Source organism: Elephantulus edwardii, unplaced genomic scaffold (assembly GCF_000299155.1).
Source record: "Elephantulus edwardii isolate Elephantulus edwardi_28Jun2011 unplaced genomic scaffold, EleEdw1.0 scaffold00216, whole genome shotgun sequence".
NCBI lineage: Eukaryota > Metazoa > Chordata > Mammalia > Macroscelidea > Macroscelididae > Elephantulus > Elephantulus edwardii.
Window position 1 is genome coordinate 4388054 of NW_006399966.1, and position 25263 is coordinate 4413316.

Sequence of the window (25263 nt, forward strand, 5' to 3'; positions counted from 1 at the left end):
TCTTTTTACTAGATCATGGCCACTCCTCCCACCTCATCCCTTGGAAAATAAAAATGTATTGTCCTCCCCACCACCCATATGCAGGCACCTAACTTGACTTGGTTCACAGCAAGAATCTCCTGCAGTACTTTGTAGAGCCAGTGCCTGCAGATGGGATTTGGGGTTTGAGGGTCCCTGATGGCTTTGTAGTCTTTAACTGTGTGTGTACCAGTCTCACATGTGACCACAAGCTCAGGATTCTCCCTCTGCCTTTTGTCTTACTTCATGATACTAGAAGAACCTCATCACTCTCTCCAAGATGGGAGAGAGCTTCCCTTGCTCCTGTGCCCTCTGCAGGAAGAACTGTTGTGCATGGCACGGCTCAGCTCCTCTTTCTGGATGGATGACTTTTATAAGGAATCTGGAGTCTACCCACCTTGACCTGTATCCAGAACCACTTGCCCAAGAGAAACCTTGGGTGACCTATAGTTTTCACCTGCCAACCTCTTATTCCTGTGCTCCTCCCCCCTTAAATTTTACAAGCTTATCACAGTTTGTATTACTCAGCCAATGGGTGGAAAACCTGGAAGACTTTCTAGACTTTAGCTCACCAGTTTGGTTTTGATTAACCTGTGGAGAGCTAAAACTGGCACCCAAATGCCCCTGTGCCTTTAGAGCCATCATATGGGGCAGAGAGTGTCACCATCTGAATATCAGACACCAAGTGATGTGGGATGTGGGTGATGCTCATATGACTGGCTGGAGGTAGGGGTGGGGGAGTTAATTGCTATTTTTTTTGGCCATGATCTCTTTCCCCTTCCTTTTTTTTTTAATTAAATAAATGGATCAAAATTAAATAATTCAAGCCCTGCCTTCAAAATGAATTTTTTTTAATTATTGTTTAGCAAAACAATAAAACCCAAATTTTTTTAACCATCACTTACGTCTCGGGTTTGTGCCTGCTTTAGAGGCCCCAGTGGGCTTTTCCCTTTAGCCCCTCTACTTCCTGATTTTTTCCTTCTCTGCATCCCTTCAGGCCTCACCTAGAAATACAGTTTGAAGTATGTGATTAAGGTAAGGATTCAGGCTTTAGAGTTGGATATGAGTAGATCAGGGGGGATAATCACATACTTAAAACCATCAAATCAGAACTTGAATTGCTGCACACCTCTGAGTTAACCTGTAAGGAAATGTGGACTTTTAGAGAAGTTAAAAAGAGAAACTTTGTAGCTCTATAAATCCCCAAGAAGTATGATTAAAGAAGTTAAGGTGATTTACCTCAAGAGAAACAGCACACTCGGAGAGGGAGCTCATGTGTCCCCGTCATTGTTTCCTTTTCTGTTAGTCTCTGTGTCTACTAATGGGGTAAATTGGGCATCAGCTATTTGATTAGGTTTTAGTTTCTGAAGTGATGCAAGGAGCTTCGCTCTAAGGAATTCAAGAGGTAGAGTAAATTTGCTTGAGGTGGAGAAGAAAGCACAAGGGCTTATAGAAATCTGTAGTTGTTCAAATCTTTGCACCTCCGTTTCCTTACTTATAACTGTGGATAAATTATTTTGCCTTCCTGACCCCAAGTTCCTCAGTTGTAAAAATAGAATAAGGGAGCTCTCGTGGCCTAGTGGTAAGAAGCTGCACTGCAATCCCAGAGGTACACAGTTTGAATCCGCCAGATGCTCTGCTGGAGAAGGAGGGACAATCTCCTGTACCAGTCAGATCCGATTTGATGGTGTGTACACACACACACACAAAAGAATAGCCATTTCTTAGAATTAATGTGAAGAATTAAGCTATTTAAAATTAGAAGATTCTCCATAATGTGAGTTGTCTTGGGATGGTTACATTTGACAATTGGATTAAATTTCCAAAGGCTCCATCTTTGCTTTAGATTCTTTGTATAGGTGAAGTTTGAACTGAGGCTCTTAGGGAGGTCTGGTGGCCAACTGTTAAAAATCTGTGCTGCAGTCTCGAAGGGACATGGTTCAAATCTTCGAGCTCCCTCGTAGGAATGAGGATCAGCAATCTCCTGTGTAAATTAACTGCCTTTGAAACCCACTGGAGCATCAGATACGGGTCAGTTCCAACTTGACAGTACATAACAACGATAATGAAACACATGAACAGAAAAAGGAGTCCCGTTAGGGCTAAGTGACATGTCCAGAATACCCTAGCTGCCTATGATAGCAAATCTGAAACCAAAAATTTCTGGAAGTGGTCTTGTGCATTTATAAGGGACAGTGTATCGTTCAGTTTCATCTGACAGCTTTCAGATGAAACACAGAAGGACATTGTGAAAAGAGGCAGAAAATGTGTCTCTAGATTGAAAGAAAACAACTGTTTGAGGATATGATGCAGGGGACCTTGTATCCTCCAACGCTATGCACACACATCTTTGAGATGTTACTGCTACTTACAGCGTCCAGTCAGCAGCACAGTGAGTTGATAGTGAATCAGTGCTGCTTAACCTTGAGCAGCCTATTTGCTGATCTCTTTGATAATTTAGTGAGATTTGGTGACATAGTCCCTAGGCAGTTGTGCAAATCTCGCAGCATCTCTGGGAGTAAGACGGATGCTCTCCTGTGGATTTACAGCCTCCTAAGAACCATTGGAGGATCAGCTCTTCATTGATTCCTAATGGATGACGTTGAACTGAGTTTTGAACTTTGTAAATGGCAAATCACTTAAGCTTTACTTCAGGAGCCATGACCTAGGAACAGCTGATTCAGAATAAATGGACCTTGACCTTGGAGCTGAGGATGTGTGTATGTCAAGAGTGTTTTCCTATATAAGACACCTTAGGAAAGGAAGGTGTTAACGGGATTGTAGACATACACACAAAACTGTGTTCTTGCCTGACATGGAGAGGGATTAACTCCGAGGGTGTTGGAGTGGTGATGTTAAATGCTGGATGGGTGGTGAGGACATGAGAGAACAAGAATTTGGGGGCCTGGGGAATGATCGTGTCTCTGTTTGCATGGTAAATTTGCATTCACAGCAGAAAATCTTCCTTTAATATACATGGAATGATCAAGTTATGTGTCATTGAGTTATCCACGACTCACAGTGACTATATGTACAATAGTTCTGAACCCTTCTGTTTTGAGCTGGTCTTACTGACTTCAACACACCTAATCACATTACTTCAGTTACCATGTCAGTCCATCTCATCCGGGGTTGTTTTCTCCACTCTCTCTCCATTCTTTTAAGCATCATGTTCTTCAAGGACTGGTTCCTCCTGCCCATGTGCCCAAAGTATGTAAGATGAAGCTTCAGCATCCTTTTCTCCCAAGGAGAACTTGGTGTCACCCTCTCCAAGATAGACCTCTTTGTTCTCCTGGTGGTCTGTGGTATGTTAATTACTTTTCTCCAGCACCCCCCCCCTTCAAAAACATCAATTCTCTCTGATGCTTAGCAAGTAATTGTGAAGATCATGGCCTGGATCAGACACTCCTTAGTTTCTGGGCTGACTTTAATGCTTATTAGCACTTTGGAGAGGTCCCTGACAGCAGCATTCCCAGTGCAGTTCATCTTTTGATTTCCTGACTGTAGGTGCCAAGAGTTGATTATGTAGCCGCACAAGCTGAAATTGTTATAACCTCGATCTCTTCCGCATCTGTTATGATGCACCAACTGGTCCAATGATGAGAATCTTTGTCTTCTTAATGTTAAGCTTCATTCCATATAAGCCTGTACTTCCTGAATTTTAGGGACCATATTCTGATTGATAGGGTGGCCTACTGGCAAGAAGCAGAGCTGCAATCCTGAAGGCATGTGGATCTAGGCAGTGAGCTGTTCTGCGGGAGAAAGATGGGCAATCTCCCGTAAGATTATCTGCCTCTGAAAAATCCACCAGAGTTGGTTACCCATTGTGGACAGAGTGGAGAGGAGCTCCCCATTTAAAACAAGCTTGGAAGCAGGATTGGTATCCACTTCCATAACAGCTTGCCTCCGGAAAACCTATGAACCTGGAGAGAGGATGAAAGGCACCCAAGCCTTGAGGACTCTCCTTCATAGGGTCGCTATGAGTCACCTGCAACCTGACAGCACTTAACAACAACATTGCAATGGGAAAGTCTGCTGTTCGGAACCTCTTCAAAGTACTGAAGAGCAATGGTGTTACTCTGGAGACTTAAGGTGTGCCTGATAACAGGCCATAGTCTTTGCAATCAGTTGCTATGTGTCAGAGAGTTGGACGATGCCTAGGGACGATAGAAGGAGAATTGATGCCTTTGAGCTGTGGTGCTGGAGAAGAGTGTTGAGTATACCATGGACTGCTAAGAAAATGAACAGGTTCATCCTAAAGAGACTTCAACCAGGCTGCTCCTTGGAGGCAAGGATTCTGAAGCTTTGTCTGACATACTTTGAACATGTTGCAAGGTAGGACCATTCTTTGGAGAAGGACGTCATGCTTGGGAGGCTGGAGGGACAACACAGGAGAGGAAGACCTTCTATGAGGTAGATTGATTAAGTGACTGGGTTAATGGAGGTAGGTGTGTCAGAGACAGATTGGCACAGGATAGAGCAGGGTTTAGGACTCTTGCACATAGGGTTGCTATGAGTCACAGGTGTCTTTGATGGCACATAACATTCTGATTAATACTAATCTTACAGATGAAACTACTCCATAGGACTTCTGAGGTGATAAGTATTTGTAGACGTAGACTGCCATACCATAGCTTCCTCATAGGACAGCTAGTGAGTTTGAACCACAGACCTTTAGGTTAACAGGCAAATGCTTAACCTACTGCACCACAGATAATCCTATAAAGAGCACAAAATACCTTCTAGACGCAAAGAAGGTGCTTTGGACTACCACTGATGGTAGATTGCTGCTGAATAATAAAATTTGCAGAGTGAGTATGTTTCTTACTATTAAAGTCTTGCTTAGAATATTACAGAAAAAAAAAACCAACTAGAAAAGAAACTTTCTTTTCCATCTGCCTCCCCAGAACATAAATATCTTTTTCTGTACAGAATATTTTTACTAGATTGTAAGATGCTTGACTTTTCTTGTAGTATAAGAATGTAATGCATGATACCGGTTCCCTTAGCCCTACCCCCAGATCGATGGTAGTGTACTTTGCAGGTTTGGCATCTTAGAAAAGTAAGATTGCTCCCACAACAATTTCTTCTCCTTTACCTTTAATGCCTTGCTACACAGCACCTGTGAAACTGTCTTTGAAAATTGGAATAGAAAGTGATCAACGCCATAATTTATATCATGGGATGTATGACTTACATTATACTTCTTTATATAGGTTTTGTACTTTGTGGTCTAATGGGCTCCTTCAGGGCAAGTGTGATGGCTGATGTAATTTTATTACTGCTTGGCACTTACTGAGATAAGTTTGAAGGGAGAATTTTGAAAGTTATCTCTATAGGTGGCTGAGTTGTTTGAACCAAGATGTAAAGTGATCTTGGACCAGGTTTTGAGAAAAGGTTGAAGTACCGAAACAGGACAAAGTAAAGAATACGGGAAGATTGGAGGAAAGCCCACCAGGTTCTGAGCTGATAACTGCAGGTTAAACTCCCCTAGGTTTCTCCAGAGACTGTCAGCTGGGAGTGAGTCTAGCTGAATCTTGTTGCTTCCTTTTACTCCCAACTGATGTCTGTTTCTCATTTTCTTCTAATTTTTGGTTTTGTAGAAAGGCTTCAAAATGGAACTTTTCTTGAATAGGAATGGTGAGGTAAGGGTATGGCATTCTTTCCAGTGTCTGTCTTTTCCCCTAAATAATCTTCCTCAGTGATTGGAGAAATGGGAGTAGGTCTGTCAGAAACTATGAAATTGGCTCAGGATATGGCAGGCTTCAGAGCGTACATATGGTGGCTGTGAATTGCAGGCAACTTGATGGCACATAACTACAATGCTGACTCTAACTTTGTTAGTCCAGACTCTTAGTCTGTAGGGAATGATAGGTAGTAGATTCTTTTCCTAGCCTGGACCTATTTATCTCAGTCAGTCTTCATTTAATGTTTTTGCTTGTGCTTACTCGAAAGAAGTGGGGAAACTGCTTTTAAATAGAATATTCAGGGGCAGCTTCTATGGAAATGGGATTTAAGTTGAAATTCAAAAAGCCAAATGCAACAACCACTGGAGAGAACGCAAGATAAAACTGTGAGTTGTAAGGTCTTGAGGTGGACAGAGTCTTGAGGTATTTAGGAGCTGATAGAAGACAGGCTAGCAAATAAAAACAATGAAGTATGCAGGGGCCAGGCCACACAGAATTCTGTAACTATGATAAAGAGGCCGGGTTCTGTGGCACAATGAGTCATTCCAGAGTCTGAACCAGTTAGGATTGAATCCATTTGTTTATTTATTCATTCATTTATTTATTTTTAATCAAAGCCTGCTGATGACTGAACAGTGAATGGATAGCAACAGTGGAAGCAGAAAGACTTGTGTTAACGCTGTTACAGTCGTCAAGGCGAGATATGTGGCTGAGAAGTGATTGAGACCTGACAGGCCAGCCTGGACTGGGAGTGAGGACAAGATGGTGAGAGGGAGGAACAAAGAAGGTCATCTGGTGGAGGGTGGCACTATTGCACGAGATGGCAAACCAGTGAGGTAGAAGTTTGTGGAGAAATCAAGAATTGTCTTTTAAAAAAAAAAAGAAAGAATTGTCTTTTGTCCTTTTATGTTTGTTTTGCCCATGAAACAGTGGGGAACAGCTACATTGGGTACCTGGAAAATTAACCTGGAGTTCAGAGGTGAGGGCAAGGCTATGTTTGCATCTGTAGGAGTGATAAGATGAGTCAAATAGGACCGTGGCCCTAGTGGATAGACTGGCTTCTGATAAGGAAGGATCACTTTATAACTTTAAGAGGAAGATAACAAGTGACCCTATAGATTTGTCAGGAAGGTGAGATGGAGTTCCTGTCCTGTGACTCCATGGTGCCTGAGGAGAATGTGATAACATTTTTTTAATACCTTTCAGAGATGTGTGTATGCACGCACACACACTTAAAATGTAAGCACCAATTATCTTGGCTGACTTGGGTAGAGATAGAGAAGGTGGATAAATGCTTACTAGGTACAGCCAGGATTTTGAGATTTAATCCAGTGGAAGGAGAAGGGTGTGGAACTGAGCATATAGCAAGGGTTATGATTGTGATAATGGCTCTTCACTCCTTCAGTTCTTGTTCAGATTGGCCTTTTTTTGGAAATTCTGGGCTGTCTTGTTCTCACCACCCTGTACTCCTATATTTGCAGCCAGGTAACATCAGGGCTAAGTGTAGACACTGCAAATGCAGATTGTTTCATTGAAAGCCGGGGGTGGAGCAAAGGTGTGATAGTAAATCTCCAAATAGACTTCTTAGCACACAGATAATGAAATTTCTGAGCTTTCCTCCCAGTTGAAATAACTCATCTCTATAAGGTCCTTAGAGAAGTGCTGGTGGCATTTTGGAGTTGTAATACTAACCCAAAGGCCTCATCTCTGGTGATTTGAATCTACCAGCAACTCCAAGGGAGAACGATGGGCAGTCTCCTCCTGTGCAGTTTACAGCCTTGGGAAATCTGCTGGAGGGTCAGCTGTGAGTCAGTTCAGTTCTGTTCCAACTTGATGGCAAGGAGTTTGAGTTTGCTTTAGGGAACTCATGGTTCCCTGACAATCATGTTTTAGGTGACTGTTAAGTCAGGGAGTCCTTTTAAAATTTTGGTGTTTGTAACACTTAATTTGCTGTCTTTTGGAAATTGGAACCATGCCAAGTTTTAGTTCGTTCTGACATCTCATTTTCCCCAGGGTATTTAGCAATGACTCTTGAACTTATTCGAGTATAATTTGATTGAATAAAATTGCTTGAATCTAAAGGCTTGATCACTTAAAAGTCAGAGTAGTGCACTAGGTGAGTGGTAGCACCGTTTTCCTAGCGCACAGGCCAGTCAGTATTCTATGTCATTTACTTATTTGTTCTATCTCATGTACCTTGCTGACTTAAAGGGTATTTGACTGGGATGGGGAACAGTGGCCCAGCCTTTGGCCATGGTGTTTAGTTAGGAACATGATTGGATTCAGACAGACCTGAGTCCTATTGGAGTTCAGCTCTATTGCTAATTTTCAGTACAGCAGTATAACATAGGAGCTTAACCTCACCTCTAATATAATGAAAGTTCTTACCTCTCGGATGATTGTTAAACAAAGCCTTTAATTAATACCTTAACCCTTGGCCAACTTTCATCTATAGTCATTCTTTTAAAAGTTCAGTGAGTGGGGCTAGTGATTACAACAAGGAGCCCAGAGAGGAAGTAATTTATTTGAGTTTCTAAAGACAGATTACTGAGGAGCAGAGGATGTCCGCTTTAAGGCTAAGGTGCACCTAATTCAGGCTATGTCTTTTTCAGTCAGTTGCTAGGCAGTTTAGAGCTGTGAATAAGGATGAAAGAAGAATCTTTGAGCTATGATATTAGAGAATATCCCATGGGCTGCTAAAAGAACCAACAGATAATGTCTTGGAGAAGGTGCTGCTGGAGTGCACCTTTGCTGGAGCAAAAATGAGAAAGCTTTACCTCACATACTGTAGGCATGTTACTAGGAGAGGCTATTCCTTAGACAGGGACATCATGCTTAGAAAGGTGAAGGGTAGGTGTAAGAGGAAGACCATCAAAGAGATGGATTGACCCAGTGACTGTAGCAATGGGCTCAAGTATGTCAGAGATGTGAGGATGACACAGGATAGGACAGGATTCATATCTGTTGTTTATAGGGTCGCTATGAGTTGTACTTGATTTGAAGGCATATAGTAACAACACAAAGCCAGGTAAAGGGCACTCTGGTGGACCAGTCTGTCTGTAGGTGCTAACCTAAAGGCGATGCCTCTGGCAGTTCAAATCCACTAGCAGCTTCAGGGGAGAAAAAAATAGGCTCCTCCAGTGTCATTTACAGAAACCTGAAAAAAACGGGGCTGTTATAAAATAGGACAGATAGGGTGAGGGGTTTGGGAAGAGAATGGGAAATGAGTGGATAGAGAATAATTATTGCATTAGATCAAATGAGAGGAAGAGCTGCCCAAAAGGAATATATGATTCGGTATTACATATATGACAACAATTTGAAACAAGGGGTACATTTGGGGAATTGGCTTAGGAAGGGGAAAGAAAAGGCAAAAATGGAGGGGAAAAACCCAGTTTTGATATTAAAAAGGATATCCTTTGGAGGATCCACTACGAATCAGTTACAACTTAATGGCAGTGAGGTTTGGTTTTGTTTCAGGTTTTTTAAGGCCAAGTAGAGCTCTGGTGGTGCAACAGTTAAGCATTTGGCTCTCAGTGGAAAGGTTGGTGGTTTTGTGGTTTAAAGACCAAGTGACCCTGCTCCTTTCAAGGCTCTGTTGTGTGCTGTTAAGCCACTGATGGTGACCCTGTGTGAAAGAGAACTACCCCATAGACTCCTACGCTGTCCATTTTTTCCTCTATAGATTGTAATGAAGTTGTGTGCAGGATTATTTGATGCCTATATCTTTTCAGTTGTTTCTTATAGTTTACCTTTTCTGTTCCTACTTTGTGAGATTTGGCTTCACATTCTTGTATCAATTTGCAGTCTTTGTTCACTTTTATCTTGGTGATAACCATGTTACTGGCGTGAATGCCAAGAACTTAATGTTGCTGCACCCATTCAGTGTAGGTGGCAAGTTGCTCGTTGTGAACTGTGACTGCTTTGCCAGTTTGCTGATCTTTGTAGTCGCCTTGAACAACCTTAACTTCATCATCCTTTCAGATGGACGTGAACCCAGCATTATATTCCTGTCTTGGTTCCTTGGAAAGAGGAGAAGACACAATCCTCCTGTGAAAGTGGCATGGTTCATGAGCTTGGACTTGCCTTTTATAGTTTTTGCTCCTGTCAGAAGTCAAAAAGGGATTGACTTTCATTTTGTTGATGTCACTAAAGTGGTGATGAAAGCCAGAGGAATAGGCTTCTTCTCTGGAGCTCCTGGTGGCAGCTGAATGCTAAACCATTGTGTCATCAAGGTGCTTCTCATAATGATGACAGCATAGAAAACCCTCTAGGGTACTTCTCTGTCATGTGGGTCACAAGTTGAAAGTTGACAGCACCTGACAAGGTAAAGTGGAGGCAGTGGGCACACACGCCTCTGCCCCAGACCCCTATTTTTGAAAGTGATACTGGATACCCCTCGAAGGCCAGAACAGAGTATTTTGACCTGGAGCCTAGTGAGAACAAGAGAAAATCTTCCCTCCCTTTGTCCTCAGACAAGACCTGGATGAATTATAGATGATGGGAGATTTCTCAGGCAGCATGGACTGAAAGGAGACACCTGGCTTCTTCCCTATCCTGGGAGCCTGGAGTTGCTCTCTTGCATAGAATAGGACTTGAACTGAAGGGTCAGTGGCACTCGAGGGGGTCAGTGGCATTTGCTCATAGATAGTGCTAGACCTTCGTCCCTGGTTATAACACCACAAGGCCTTGGGGGTTCTCTCAGCCTATCCCCACCCCCTCAAGCAGTGGTTTTCCTGGGAGCAACTTTCTCTATTGCTCTGGGGCTGTGCTCTGGCTCCAGGCCAGCCAGGCAAGCGACTAAAAGCTGAGATTTTTTTCCACTGTCATTCCTGGGATGAGCTTGCAGTTAGCAGGTGTTGCTTGGAGCACAGGTGAGTAAATGCCTTGGGCTCCTATGAGCTGAAGCACTGACTTAGGTGAGCAAACAAGAAGTAGCTTAGAGAAAGGACCTAATTGATACTATACTCCTGGTAGAATGACAGCTCTGCAAATAACTGGTTATGTGAAAGCAGGAGAATGTGAAATTTCTCTTTGAACCTAGTGGGGAGAAGCAAGGTAGGCTGTGGAGAAGGGGGTAAAGAGGGGTCCAGAATGGAGAGGGCCATGTTCTCTGAGTTCATTCTGGTTGGAATAAAGAAATGAGCAATGAGGGTTAAGAGGCTTCCATGATGTTGCAGTTTCAAGTGATAGTTCTTGCCAGAAGGCAGGTGATGGAGGTGAAATGGTGAAGGGGCAGAGGGAGGATGTCCTTGAGACCATGTTGGAGCTTGAAGAGTAAGGTGAGATCCCTGAATAGTGTTTGCTCTTACTTTTCTTCTTTAGTATCACTGCATCCTCAGAGTCCTAGTTGAAGGAGTGAAGCTTGAGTCTCCGCATCTGTGAGGCCTGATGCCATCCTCACTCCTGCCATCCTCACTCCTGCCCCTCATGGGGCAAGGGTGGGGCAGGTATGACCGCTTCTCCCTCACGGTGGCCATGGTCACAGTGATGGCATCAGTCTTTGCTGGGAATCTGATAGCAACATGCCCGGCACCCTGCACTTGCCTAACAGAGGGTAGTGTGGTGGACTGTGGGGGCCTCCGCCTACTCAGCCCTCCTCCCAAACTCCCTGACCAAGTTTGGCTCCTGGAGCTGAGCCACAATAATCTCAGCAGCCTGCAGGTTGGCTCCTTCCAGGGACTCTGGGGACTCCGAGTGTTACTGCTTTCTCATAATGGCCTGCAGGATTTGACTGGTGGGGCCCTGCAGGGTCTGGGCTTCTTGGAGCAGCTGGATCTCAGCCACAATCAGCTGGCCCACCTACCCCTGGACTTCTCAGCCACACTGGGCTCTTTGCTCCACCTGGACCTCTCCCACAACCTGCTCACCATCGTGGATGCCTGCAGCTTGCAGGGCCTAGGGAACTTAGAGCAGCTTGACCTGAGCCACAACCACTTAACTGAACTGCATACAGATGGGCTCAGTGGCCTTTTCCACCTGCGCTGGCTCTCGCTGGCTGGGAACCAGCTGCAGCAGGTCAGTGGCATAGCCTTGGCTGCCATGCCTGGCCTGGAGGTCTTCTCTCTGGCAGGGAACAACATCAGCAAGCTGGAGGCTGAGGCCTTTGTGGCCCTGCCATCACTGGGCCTGCTCTCTCTTGTGGACAACCAGCTACAGCATCTCGAATTCAAAGTGGTGGCAGGCATCCGGACAGTGGGCACGAAGCTGCTTCTAGCCAACAACCCTTGGTTTTGTGACTGTGACCTTCAGCGGACTTTTGGAAAGCTAGGCCACCTTCGACACCTGCATGTGGCTGACCTGGGCAACCTGACGTGTGCTGGGCCTGGGCGGCTGGCTGGAGCCATGCTGAGCAGGGTAGAGACTCAACTCTGCTTAGCTGAGACAGCCACAGTGCTGGGCATCACGGGCACTATGTTGGTCACTGTGGCTCTGGCTGTGGTTCTTGCTGAGCATAAACGCAAGCAGGGCCCTCGAGGGGCAAGTGAGCCTTCTGAAGAGATGAGGGGTACTGGAGGAGGGAGATCATGGCAACTGGAAGAGAGCGAGCTGTGGGAGAGATAGAGTGTTCAAAAATGTGGGGAGGGAAAAAAAATAAATGTGGGGAGGGAGTTATAGGTAAGGACAAAAGCTGTGGGACAAAAGCCTAGGGTTCTCTGCATTCACCTTGCCCAGCCTTTTCATTCCTAAACAGGTGGAGTTGGTTCCTTTTTAAAACTCTGGGGAAAGGCAGTAATAGACGCCAGGGTGAAATGAAGCCTAGTGGGAATAGGAACAGATAAGAAGGAACACCCTAGACCCTTCCTCAGACAAGCCCCTGGCCTCTACTTGTTGGCTGCTGAAGTTATGGTGAGAGGTGGGTCACTGTTCCTGTGGGAACAAGTCCGTATAGTTCAGATGGGTCCTGAGAGCTGTGTGTCTTGCCTTTCCGTTTCAATCCTGGATGAGAGAGAAAAATGGAAAAATGAAACCAGTTTGGAAAGTGAATTCTGTACTGTGTATTTCAAGGAAGACAATTTCATTTGTGTGATCATCACCTGAAGGGTCTTCATCCCTCAACATTCACCTACTAATCCCATTTCTTAGGACTTTGCATAGATACATCTCTCTCCCTATGTGTTCCTGTTTACCCAGACTGTCTTAGTAACCTTGTAAAAAATGAGAGGTCAAATTATGGTTTGTTGCCCAACTTTCAATTCTGGGAATTCTAAATTTAGTTGGTTTACTCTTTGGGGTGTAAATCCCTTCCTCTCCAGGAAATGAGACAAGTCTCATGGATTAAATAATCTACTGAAGGTATTTGCAGCGTTTTAACCAACTCAGGAAGATGAATTAATTTCATTTGGGGTTCATGAAGTGGTGCCTTTGTGCTGGTAACCCCAGAGTACCTGGGATTTTTGCTCATTTATTAATTCAACAGTTCTTTACTGAGCACCTGCTAGTAAAGAACTGGGCATAGGTCTTTTGTTAGGTAGGTAGCCCTTTCTGTATTTCCTGAGTGTATTCTATGCAGGAGGCCTTAAGGGTGTAATAAACCAGGCATGGTCCTTGCCATAGAACTCAAAGTCCATTGGAGAATGCAACCATTAATAAAAGAATAATAAACATACTTGTCAAACTGTTAACTGTTGAAAAGGTAAGATATTGGTGTTACAAGACCTTATAAGAGGGGAAGTTGTAAGCAGTTTGGAGGAGTCTGGGAGAAACAACAAAACTATTGCAGTAGGATTGACAAAAGAAGTTGATAGTTTGAGTTAGAATGAAAGTATTCTAGCCGGAGAAAGTAAGTTGATTTGAAATGGCCCATATCAAGGAGTTCAGGTGCTGTCACTGTTATGTGTTGGGCCAAAATGTCAGCGTTCCATTCCACCAGCTGCTCCGCTGGAGAAAGATGGGCAGTCTCCTTCCATAAAGATTTATAGCCTTCCAAACCCAGTGGAGGGTAGCCCTGAGTCCACACCAACTCCATGTTGTTGTGTACCGTGGAGTCGGAACCCACCCATACCTGACCCTCCAGGGGCTTTTCAGAAGCCGTCCTCCCGCGAAGTGGTTGGTGGATTCGAATTGTGTACCCTTGATATGCAGTTTCTTGCCACTAGAGTTCCACCACCTCCCATGCAGTGAGGGGAATACGTTCATATCAGACCTTCCAAATTTCTCTACAGGTGACTTAACCAAAGAACAAATAAACCAGAAGCTGAAAGATTTCCTCAGGTGTAAGTGTAGCATTCATTGAACCTCTAGTATGTGCCAGGACCAACATGTCATATATATCTCATAAGTTACAACAATCCTGTGAACCCTAGTATTATCCCTAGTTTGTAGATGGAGGCTCCAAAAATGTCAATACATCCAAAGACAAAGGGTTAGAATATTCAAAGACTAATTCACAAGGTACATCAAACGACTTCTGAAGTCTTGCATCCAGTAGTCCTTCCTCTAGTTTACTTTTTAATTTTGCAACTGCTAGGAGGAAGTCCTAATCTTTCAAGGTCAGAACTCACTGTGAGTGTCCCTTCTTAGCTCCGGAACTAGAAAGTGAAAGCCTTGTTCCCAGACGGACGGGGAAGGGTGGGGGGGGGGGAAGAGTGGTTCCCGGAAGTAGTGTATACCACTCCTGGGTCGGCTTCCTTCCCGGGAGTGAGGCCGCAGGGGACTGCCCTTCCTCAAGATGGCGTCGAAAGTGGGTTCGAGACGGTGGATGCTGCAGCTAATCATGCAGCTGGGTTCAGTGCTGCTCACACGCTGTCCCTTCTGGGGCTGCTTCAGCCAGCTCATGCTGTACGCTGAGAGGGCGGAGGCGCGCCGGTGAGTGTTCCCACACAGAACGCGGTGCTCGGGGAGGCGGTGCGGCCAACCCTGAGAACGGAGGATGCGGTGGACTGGGGAAGAATCTGGCGCTTGCAAGATAGGGTCCCGGGACTGGGAGGAATTTCCTCCTCGGACGTGATAGGAAGGGGTCTGGTCCGTGGTGGAGTGGGCATTGAGTACGCTATGGGGGTTCTGACCGTGGAGGAGGTATCCAGTTTGGTGGAGCTTGTGGGGCCTTAAGAGGTCTCGCCTTTCTCTCCTTTACCCCCGCCCCCTCTTCTTTTCTATTCTCATTTCCCTGATCCTGGTTCACAGGAAGCCTGACATCCCTGTACCCTACCTGTACTTCGACATGGGGGCTGCTGTGCTGTGCGCTAGCTTCATGTCCTTCGGGGTGAAGCGGCGTTGGTTTGCACTCGGGGCTGCACTCCAGCTGGCCATTAGCACCTATGCCGCCTACATTGGGGGCTACGTCCACTATGGGGACTGGCTGAAGGTGAGCGTCTTAGTCCAAAACAGGGCTTCATGAGGGTGATGGGGATTTTTTTGATGTAGGGGCTGGTGCGTAGTTCAAAGGCTTAGAGGACTGAACTCTGGGGAGTAGAGAGTGCAGGAGTAGAAGGACTTTGGAGACCACACTAACCTTTCTTTCGAAATAGGGAAGTGAGACCTGAGATTCTCCTAAAATCATACTGGAAGTTAACATCACAGGTGGGACCACAGCCGAGGTTACTTGGTTGCCAGACCGTTTGTGCCATTATTTTAGTAATCAGGTTCACAAGTTAAAACTTGGGAATAAGGGGTCTGATCATCTGCTTTAATGAAATGTAATTCATTGTAATGCAGTATTGAAGTAGGTAAGTGCAAACTTGTGTGAGGCACTCAGTTGGGATAAGGCTGGACAGTGGCATTACCCATTAGGAAGGATACTTAGAACAGGAGAGGCTAATATGTAAACAGATCAGTGAGGCTTTTTCTTTTTAGTTTAAAATGGAATAGACTCTATACTGTGCAGAGAAAAGAACATTAACATTGGGATTAGTCTGCAGACCTGAAGTGGGATTACATGTGGTTTTGGGTTCTGCCACTTGGTCTTTATAGGACCTTGTATAATAAATCCCTCAGGGTCTCAATTTCTACTTGTTTCAAAAGAATTCTCTTTGCTTGCTGTGCTGGCCTACCATGCTTGGAGATGGTAAAAGAGTTCATTAACTAGAATGTGATATTTGACAGATGGGCAACTAAGAAAAACGTGCTTGGCTGTGGGTCCTAAGAGTTCATTAAATAGAATGTGATATTTGACAGATGGGCAACTAAGAAAAACGTGCTGGGCTGTAGTTCCTAACTGGGTTCCCTTGGCCTAGGTCCGAATGTACTCACGCACGGTTGCCATCATCGGTGGCTTTCTCGTGCTGGCCAGTGGTGCTGGTGAGCTATACCGCCAGAAACCACGCAGCCGCTCCCTGCAGTCCACCGGTCAGGTGTTCCTGGGCATCTACCTCATCTGTGTGGTAAGTTGGGGAATTGTTAGCTAAAGGTACATGGCTGGAAGGAAAATGAGAGCCCAGAGAGGTATGTAGTACTAGGTCTGCATGTAGACCCTGATGCTCTGGCTCCAAAAAATTGCTCCAGCCGACTTCTGGCATTGAGTAACCAAATGCCTAAGGCTTGGCTTGTAATCCTTTTTCCCAACACTGTTGCCACCAGGGAGAGAAGAGGTTGAATTGAACATGTCTTAAGGGGACAAAAGTTTGGTGGGTATCACGTTCTACACAGGACTGACTTTTACCCAGAGCTGATTAGGGCTGCTCAGGGTAGTTCTGGTCATCCTCGGTGCTTGGGGAAGCCAGTGTGAATGGAGACTGACCAGGCTGCCTGGCCTTTTCTTTGTTACTGGGTACCATATTGTGTACATATGCGGAGCTCTTTCAGCTCCTATGGGATAATAAAGGTGGGAACCCGAGTCTGATCGTGGAGACCCGATCTGCTCTTCAGAGCCCTCTGGGTGAGAAAATATTGAAGCCCTGACTTCTTGGGTCTACACAGCCTATGGGAAGCCCAGCTTCTAAAGAGCGCTGAGTCTGAGGGGAGTTTGAAGCCCACCTTGCAGAGGTCATCCTGCAGGCTCTGTCTCAAGGTGTTCTTCCCCAGTCAGGCTTCTCAGCCTACTGCCGAGTTTCTGAGAGAAGGATGTGTCTCCAGGCCTACTCTCTGCAGCACAGCAAGGAGGACCGACTGGCGTATCTGAATCACCTACCAGGAGGAGAGCTGATGATCCAGCTGTTCTTCGTGCTTTATGGCGTCCTGGCTCTGGCCTTCCTATCAGGCTACTACGTGACCCTGGCTGCCCAGATTCTGGCTGTTCTGCTGCCCCCAGTCATGCTGCTCATTGATGGCAACGTTGCCTACTGGCATAACACACGTCGAGTCGAGTTCTGGAACCAGATGAAGCTTCTTGGAGAGAGTGTGGGCATTTTTGGGGCTGCTGTCATTCTGGCAACTGATGGCTGAGTTGCAGGCTAAGAGGGTGAGCTGGGTGCAGGGAAGCCACAGAGGACCAGCCTGCCTTCCTCCTTGCTGGCTTGGTTGCTGTTTGTTTATCCTTTTTGATCTGTTTGTTTGATCCTTTGCTTTTTTGTTGTTACTGTTGGTAGGAGGTAGGTCCCTTCCCTGAATTCCTGGGTTCAGACCTTGGGAGGGTAGAAACCCTCAAAGTGATGTTTTGTGGGCTTGTTGATGTTCAGTTCAGAGGAGTATTGCTGAGGGCAGCCGCACCCCAGGACCTCTTGTCACTGAGAAGGGACTAATCCAGGGCTAGGTGGGAAACTGACCAGTGGGAGACAGAGGAAGATAGGGAACTAGAAGTAAGCAAACATGAAATTTCTTTTTTTTCAACCCAGAGGATGCAGCCATGGTGCTTTATGGAGAATGAGAGTCAGTGGGTGTGTTGGTGCACAAGTACTAGGCCTGGGAGGAGCAAAGGGTCCGGGCACCAGAGCAGTCATGTGGATTCTCAGGGTATCCAGGCGATGGTGCCAGCTCTCCCACCCACCTGGAGAGCAGGGCAGTGCTGTCTGAGTGTGCAGGGGTAGGTAGAGCAGGCAGCAGCTAGCATCCTGCCCCTGCTGTTTCCAACTTCGTGGTTGGCCTAATGGGAGCAGAGTGCCCTCCCAAACACCAGACCACACAGTCCTCCAAAAATAAACATTTTATATCAACATTTGGCTTTGGTCCTCTCTACTCCCCACAGGGCACTTTGCCATTGGTTGGGATTGATTCTGGGCTTCTTGTAGGTCTGTACTTAATTAAACCTCACCACTCTCCTCCCATTACCCACCCTTCATTCTTAGTGCTCTCACAGTCCTTAGTCTCTCTTTTCAAGAATCTCAGTCCATCCTGCAGTATATGCCTTCCTCTCCATTTGGTGCAGCTCTTTTTGGAGAAATTTGTCAAAAGGCAGCTCGAAGGAGAGAATTAATATTAAACGTCTACTCTGAAGATGAGTAATATCTCCATTTTACAAATAAGAAAACAAGGCTCAGAGAATGGAAGAAGCTTGTCCAGAGTCACAGAGTAAATTGGTGCCTGGACTGCAGGTCACGCTGTCTTCTGCCCCAAAACCTATCATCTTATGTCCTGAGGACAGACAGGCTGTTCTTGGGGCCTCTGTTCTGGCACAGCTTGTAGTGGACTATGATGGGCTCCTAATTGCCCTTCTCCCACCTGCCCACATGCCACCTGACAGGATTTAACCTCAGTGTCAAGTGTGGAATCTAATACATCGTGGGGCTTCAACCTCCAGTGGGGGCAACGGGGAAACGTTTAGGTTTGGGCTTTGAAACCAACCATTTCCTGGTGAATTTCTAGGGTCTTGTAGGTCTTTTGCATTTGTAGCCTTGGAAGGGCATTCAGGAGTGGGAAAGGGAGCCAGGCTACTGGATCTGGTCTATGGAATGGAAATTGTTCCCTTTGGACCCTTCTGGGGACTGCTGACACCACATAACAGCAACATTTTTACGTGGGACCTCCCTTAGCACCTGCTTCCTCTCTGAGTCTCATGCTTCTCCAGCCGTCATGATCTTGCTCCCAGAGGGTTGCCTAAAGTGTGAGCTGACTCTGGGACAAATCATTGCATTTTAATCAAGTTTTAAACTTCCTCCTAAAGTTTTAAGAACTGAAAGAATTAAAATGAGTAGTGGCACATCAGGCAGGTAGGGGTACTGTATTGGGCACAGGATCCTCAAAACAGCCCAGACGCTGTGGAAGCCAGCTCTCCCTCACGTTCCGCTGAGTGGAGCCCTCCAAGTAGGCCTGTCCCCCATCCCAGAGTTGAGATTCAAAACCAGACCATCTGGCTGTGGCTTTGGAGCAAGTGGAGGTCTTGCATGGGCCCCCTTTTTTTTAGTGTTCATTCCACTTTAGTGCCCCAACCTCAGCAGAGTCCACTGGGGGATGCTTTCTGCTCTGCAGATCACTCAGCCAATGAGATGAATCCTGGCTGCTCAGGGGCACTCCCAGCAGGCATGGCTTTCAGTCCACCCTGGCTGTCCCGGGGCCTGCAGGGCCCATGATGAGGGTCAGCTGCCAGGGTGTGAAGCTGGCTTGCTGAAGGAGTCCGGCAACCCTTTGGCATGGTTGACCAGCTCATAGGAGTCACGGATATCGGCCAGGCCAAACCAGAAGAAGATCCACTGCTTATTGGAGAAGCTGCCATCGCTGTGCTTGAAGTACCTGCAGGTGGGGTGTGAGGTGAGGGTGAGGCATATTGAGAACCTGACCAGTACTCACCGGTTCTTTCACAGAAGACCTGCTATATGTTCGTCACCTTTCCGAGACCTTGTGTATTTTCTGATTTCATCACAGCAGCACTATGAGAAGCCTCTATAGTTCAGAGAAGCTAGGTAACTTCTCGGCGTCACACAAGAACATCAGAGGGAGGGTGAACCTTGCTTTCTCCACAGTGCCTAAGCTATGGCACTTAGTTTGAGTCCTGGGGGTCAGGCTTCCTGTGTGTGGTCTGCCGTTTGAGGAATGTGAGGCTATATTTATATATATATACACACACACACACACACACACACATACACATACACATATGCATGCCTCAGGCTTTGGGGTGGGGGAAGGGAGCCACTGAAAAAAAGGGGAAATCCACCCTTCCCACAAGGCATTGCAAGCAGAGCCTGGGAGAGGAGGAGGGGCAAGACCTACCAGGGGTTGATGGGGTTGGTGACCCTGGAGCGCCAGAAAAGAGTCTGTAGGTCTCGTCGCATGCATTCCCACAGCATCTGTCCTGAGCCCTGGCCCTGGCGACTGGAGCTCACCACAAACTTGTCCAGGTATGGGGTGCCTCCCAGCACTGGCTCCATAGTCAGAATGGCAGCTGCATTGTACCTGGCCAGTGGGAAGAGGTAGGCTGGGACCTCACCTTAGGACGTGACTGTCCCTGGACCTCGCTCTCTGGGCTCACAGGCTCACCCCTCAGAGAAATAGATGGAGTGCAGCCGTGGGCGCAGTGAAGCCAAATAGTCATCTCGGAGCTTCTTGCCAAAGCTGGCATTGACCAGGTTCACCAGGCGACCCTGGTCCAGGCTGTCCAGGCTCTGCACTCTCAGTGTCCGCTCTGCATTCTTGAACAATGTCCCAGATCCTGGGAGTATGATAAGGGCAAAGAGGCAGTTAGCACAGAAGCTGATCCTACCTCCTCCTCCACCAGATCAGAGTTCCAAAAAGATAAGGGGCTGGTGGGACAGTTCCCCTCCATAGGAGAGCATCACAATGAAATGACCCCTGCCATCTGCATAGACTTTTCACTCCTGGGGATGACTGTCAGGACATTTTGTCTTCCAAATCGTGTACTATGTAGTCTCACCTGTTGTTAAGTGATGGTCAGTGTCCCAAAGTCGGTTTGACTCCTAGGGTGGCCCTCTGACAACACTGTAACACTGCCAGCCCTATCCTATTCCCATAGGGAGCTCTGGTATCCTAGTGGTAAGGAGTTCCATTTCCAACCCAAAGTTGGACAGTTCTAATCTACCAGCTGCTGCAGAGGAGAAACATGGACAATCTCCCATGTAATTTACAACCTCTGAAAACCCTCTGGAGGGTCAACCATGAGTTGGTTCTGATTGGATGACAATGATTGAGAGAATATCACTCCCACGATCATTGCAGTTTGTGCCCAATCTTACAGTCACTGTCAATCTAGCTCCTTTAGGAATGTGCTCTCCTGCTAACCTGCTTTACCAATTGTGATGTCCATTTCTAGGAGTTGGTCATTCCTGATAATACGGCCAAAGTAGTTGAGAGAATTCTTGCTTTTACTGAGTATTCTGGCTGTATTTCTTCCAACATAGATTTAGTCCTTCTGTCATTCCATGGTATAGTCAATTATTTCTTCACCATAGCTCTGGTGGCCTAGTGGTAAGAAGCTGTGCTGCAATCCTAAAGGCATTCTGTTCAAGGCCACCAGCTGCGCCTGGGGAGAAGTCTGGGCAGTCTCCTCCCACGCAATTAACTGCCTCTGAAAACTGGCTGGAAGGTCAGCAATGGGTAGGTTCTGACTCACGTACACAACCACCACCACCCTGATTAAAAGGCATCAATTTGTCTTCTGTCATACTTATCACTATACAGCTTATACCATGATTTGGGTGAGGTGCAACTTTGTCCTCAAGAAGATATCTTTTTTGGGTGGCTCTGGTGGCCTAGTGGCAAGAAGCCACACCGCAATCCCAGAGGTACGTGGTTTTAATCCACCAGATGCTCTACTGGAGAAGGAGGAACAATCTCCTCCTGTACCAGTCAGATCTGATTTGATGGTACACACACAAAAATAATAAATTTTTTTTAAAAAATCTTTTTTTTTTTAACAGTGTAAAGAGATCTTCTGCAGCAGATCTGTCCAGTGCCATACATCCTTTGATATCTTGGTTGCTGCTTCTAAGGATGTTCATTATAAATCCAAGTGAAATGTCAGAAAAACCTCAAATTCACAGCTGTCTAGTCAGAACTCAAAACTCATGCGGGTTTTCAGAGGCCATTAATCACAAGGGAGGAGATTGCTCATCTTTCTCCAGGGGAGCAGCCGATTGATTTCCTTACCCACAAGGCCCCAGAGTTCCCAGAATAAACTCTTGGGGTGTACCTTCAAGTCAGAACCAACTCATAACTGACCCTTCAGCAGGTTTACAGAGTCAGTTAATCAATCACACAGAAAGAGATTGCCCATCTTTCTCCCACGGAGCAGATGGTGGATTCAACCCTCATACCTTTGAGGTGGCGGGATAATTTCTTACCACTAAACCACCAGAGCACTTTGGAGTGTGGATGCCAGAGTGGTGGTGGTGGTAGTAGAGTGAAGAGTAAAATGTAGTTCCACCTAATCCCCCAGTCCCACCCCTCTTCCCACATCCTGTTTTCTTCCCCAACCCGAGCCCCGCCCCTCCACCGGTATCCCCCTCCTCACCTCCCCTGTGGGCACGAAGCCATTGTCCTGGCCCTCCCCTACTGACTTCCCTGGCCTGGCAGGCACTTCCCCTGTCTACCAGCACCCAGGCTGCGCCCTCACCGGCCTCACCCTTGTTGCTGAAGAGCTCAGTGAGCAGCGTGCTGGCGGCAGTGATGACAGCGGAGGCGTGGTGGGGCAGGCGGCTGAGCACGTCCACGATGAGCCGCATCTGCTGCCTCTCCTTGGTGCTCACCCACTCGGCGTTGGTGACCAGGTCCAGGTCGGCAGGCAGGTTCACATTACTCAGGACCTGCGGCCCGAAGGAGGGATGTGAGGCTCCCTTGACTCCTAGGCCGCGCCTACCCGCTCCCTAACCCCTTTACCGGAGTCCCGGGGTGGGACGCACCTTGTGGCTGGAGTCGCGCAGGCCGCCTGTGGTATTGAGGAAGATAATTTTGGTGGGTTGCAGCGCCTTGGCCAGCGCCGCGGTCACCTCCAGCGAGTCAAGGAGCACGGAGCGGCGCGCGGCCGTCTCCCCGATGGGACACAGGATGGGGATGCTACCTGACTCCAGGCACCACTGCAGCAGGTCTGTCTCCACCGAGACGATGCCGCCGTAGCTGTGGGATAAAAGTGGTGCTGCCAGGCCTTGGGGTGGGGGCAGGGGATTCCCGCCGGGCATGCTCATCGGGCCCTGGGGCGCTGGGCCCGTACTCACCTGGCATGAGGGGCTGGTTCGGCGGCGCTCAGCACTGACCCGCCGCCAAAGAAGGGCACTGCGGTGGCGGCGTTGTGCCGGAGCGCGTCCACCAGCACCTTGCAACTCTGTGCGAGCTGTGCCTTGGCCTCCCAGAAGGAGAGACAGCCCGAAGGCGCCGTGGGGGCGGGCAGCCCCAGGACTACCAGCGGCTTCATGTCCATGCGCTGCAGGAAGGCCAGGGCGAAGGCCAGGCTGGACACCGCTTCCCGGCACTGGACCACCTCCTCGTCCACCTGTCGGGAAGTGGCATGGGGCCGCTGCTGCACACTTCTCACCAAGCCGTCTGCTCCCGCAGCCTGGCACCACCCTAGGGACCTGCTTGTCCCCACCCTCCCTAAGAGCTCTCAGCCTCCACGCTGGCCACCGGAGCCCACCTGCTCGACCTTTGACCACTTGCTCCTGCCACCCCTTATCTCACACCAGCGCTCCTCCTCCGCTCCTCTCCGTGGCCTTGGACTCTGAGGCACACCGGAGTGGGGTGACGCAGGTGGCTCCTGTCCTGGTTCTACTGCGAAGGACCAGCAGCCAGCCCTCCCGTGACCCAGGACATGTTGTCACACAAGGCCGATGGCCTCGCTGTGACACGGCGGGCCTCACCTCGATGACAGCGAAGGGCTTGTCCGAGGAGTGGTGGCAGGTCTGGAACTTTGTGAGCCAGTGGCTCGCCTCCCCGGGGCTGGCCCCGCACTGGCTCAGGAAGGCCTGGATGTCCCGCTGCACCAGCGAGCGGCCGGCGGGGTGCTCGGGGAGCTCCGGGGGCTCGAGGGGCGCCGGGGGCGGGCTCCACGACGGCTCCCCGGCCCCGGGCGCAGGCGCTGCGTCCTCGGCACCCTCGGCCTCCTCACGCGGGGGCTCAGCGGCCGCCCTGGCGGTGCTGAGCCGACGTCCGGGGCTGGCACCCCCCGCGGTCCGCCGCCTCGCGCTGCAGCTCAGCCTCCTGGCTTCCCTAGGGCCTCGCGGGCCATGCAGCAGTGGGGTCACGCGCAGGGCCTGGGCCACCCGCGCTGTTGCCATGACAGCCAGCCCAGCTAGCCCCCTCCACAAGTGACCATCTGTCTGCAGCACCGGCTTCTGGGGGGCTCTTAACTTGCTGTAGGGGTGGGGCTGAGGTCAGTCGGGGCGGGGCCAGACAGGGGTACAATGGGCCCTGGGCAGTCAGGGGGCGGGTTCCCCAGAGGCCCCGCCTTAGAGGAGGTCGGAACCGGTAATTTGGGTCACGAGGCTGAGAGGTAAGGGTGGCAGGGCGTCTTTGAACTGCTGCCAAGAGCGATACCAGAAAAGTCTCAGAAAAAGAAAGCCCCAGGTGATTTCGGGGTCTGCAGGGATTTGGTGAGGGTGGACTCTTAAAGGACCTCTGCCTAGAGTCCTGGTGGTGCAGTGGTTAAAGCACTAGCCTGCTAACCTGAAGGTCTGTTCAAACCTCCAAGTCTAGAAAGCTATGACAGTCAGCTTCACGGATTGCAGCCTTGGAAACTCTTTGAGACGACTGCATCCTGTCTTAGAACCAACCCAGTACTTTAGAGTTGATTATCATTCAGAGTGATCTTCCTTTGGGCTTCCACAACTGTAAATCTTTATGAGAAAGCTCTGATGGTCTAAGAGTAAGGAGTTGTGCTGCCACCCCAAAGATGCGTGGTTCGAATCTCCACTGGAGAAAGATGGACACTCTCCTCCCATGCAATTTACAGCTGTTAAAAACTGGCTGGAGGGTCAGCAATGATTCATTTCTAGCTCGGTACATAACAACCACCACCTCCACCACAACAAATCTTTATGGGAGAACACTGCCCAGGAGCTGTGGATTTGAACTACCAACTCTTCGGTTAGCCCTGTGCCATCAGGGCTTCTTACTCTGTCTTCTTGTTATGTGTGATCCAGTCGGCCACAATTTATGGCGACTTTGAACAACCGATCAGAACCTTGCCCTACCCGCAGATGACCTATGTTTGTGCCCACTGTCAATCCAACTTGTTGAAGGCCTTCTCTTCCTCTGATCCTGCCACCTTTCCCAACATGAACACTCAACAGAAATGTGTGTGTGGAGGGGGTTGTTTTGTTTTGCAGTTTTTGTCTAAAGTTAGAAAGGAGTGCAGGGTGGGACTCAGCAGATTTGGAGGGGAATAGAGACACGAAGAGAGGGATGCCTGCCTTAGCTCTGTTGTCTGAGCTTCTGGAAGATTCTTATAGATCATCAAGACTTTTGCTATATTCTTGCATCAGCTATTAGCATTACCTTGAAACCTATAAAAACAGTTCTACTCTAGATTCATGCTCTTAAGCAAGATTTGAAAAGGACTTGAAAGAGAAAAACTTTTACAGGATATGATTCAGTGTTACTTAATACTGTGTCCCTGTGCTGAACAACTTTGTTCCCCATCGAGGATAAATATCCCCTTCCTGAGGACATGTTGAACCAGTCCAGCCCTCTGTGGTTATAGAGGAGGAAACAGAGATTAGAGAGAGGAAGTGACTTGGCCAAGGTCAGTCAATGTCATCGTTAGACTCAGGCATCCCAAGTCTCTACCCTCTGCTCTTTC

General features: G+C 47.9%; 2 protein-coding genes across 2 annotated transcripts; one reads left to right on the top strand and one right to left on the bottom strand.

Annotated features, from left to right (window-relative positions):
* The first annotated feature begins 14371 nt into the window (after positions 1 to 14371).
* TMEM101 (transmembrane protein 101) lies at positions 14372 to 17027 on the top strand. The gene is made up of 4 exons (XM_006897853.1): positions 14372 to 14513; positions 14832 to 15012; positions 15881 to 16027; positions 16719 to 17027. Exons 1-4 carry the CDS (start codon positions 14377 to 14379, stop codon positions 17025 to 17027), a joined length of 774 nt encoding a protein of 257 aa, XP_006897915.1. The 5' UTR covers positions 14372 to 14376.
* Positions 17028 to 19093: 2066 nt separating this feature from the next.
* On the bottom strand, positions 19094 to 23740 carry NAGS (N-acetylglutamate synthase). Its single transcript, XM_006897887.1, has 7 exons — positions 23324 to 23740; positions 22685 to 22959; positions 22373 to 22586; positions 22096 to 22276; positions 19995 to 20166; positions 19728 to 19910; positions 19094 to 19247 (listed from the first exon to the last, which is right to left on the bottom strand). Exons 1-7 carry the CDS (start codon positions 23738 to 23740, stop codon positions 19094 to 19096), a joined length of 1596 nt encoding a protein of 531 aa, XP_006897949.1.
* Positions 23741 to 25263: the final 1523 nt, after the last annotated feature.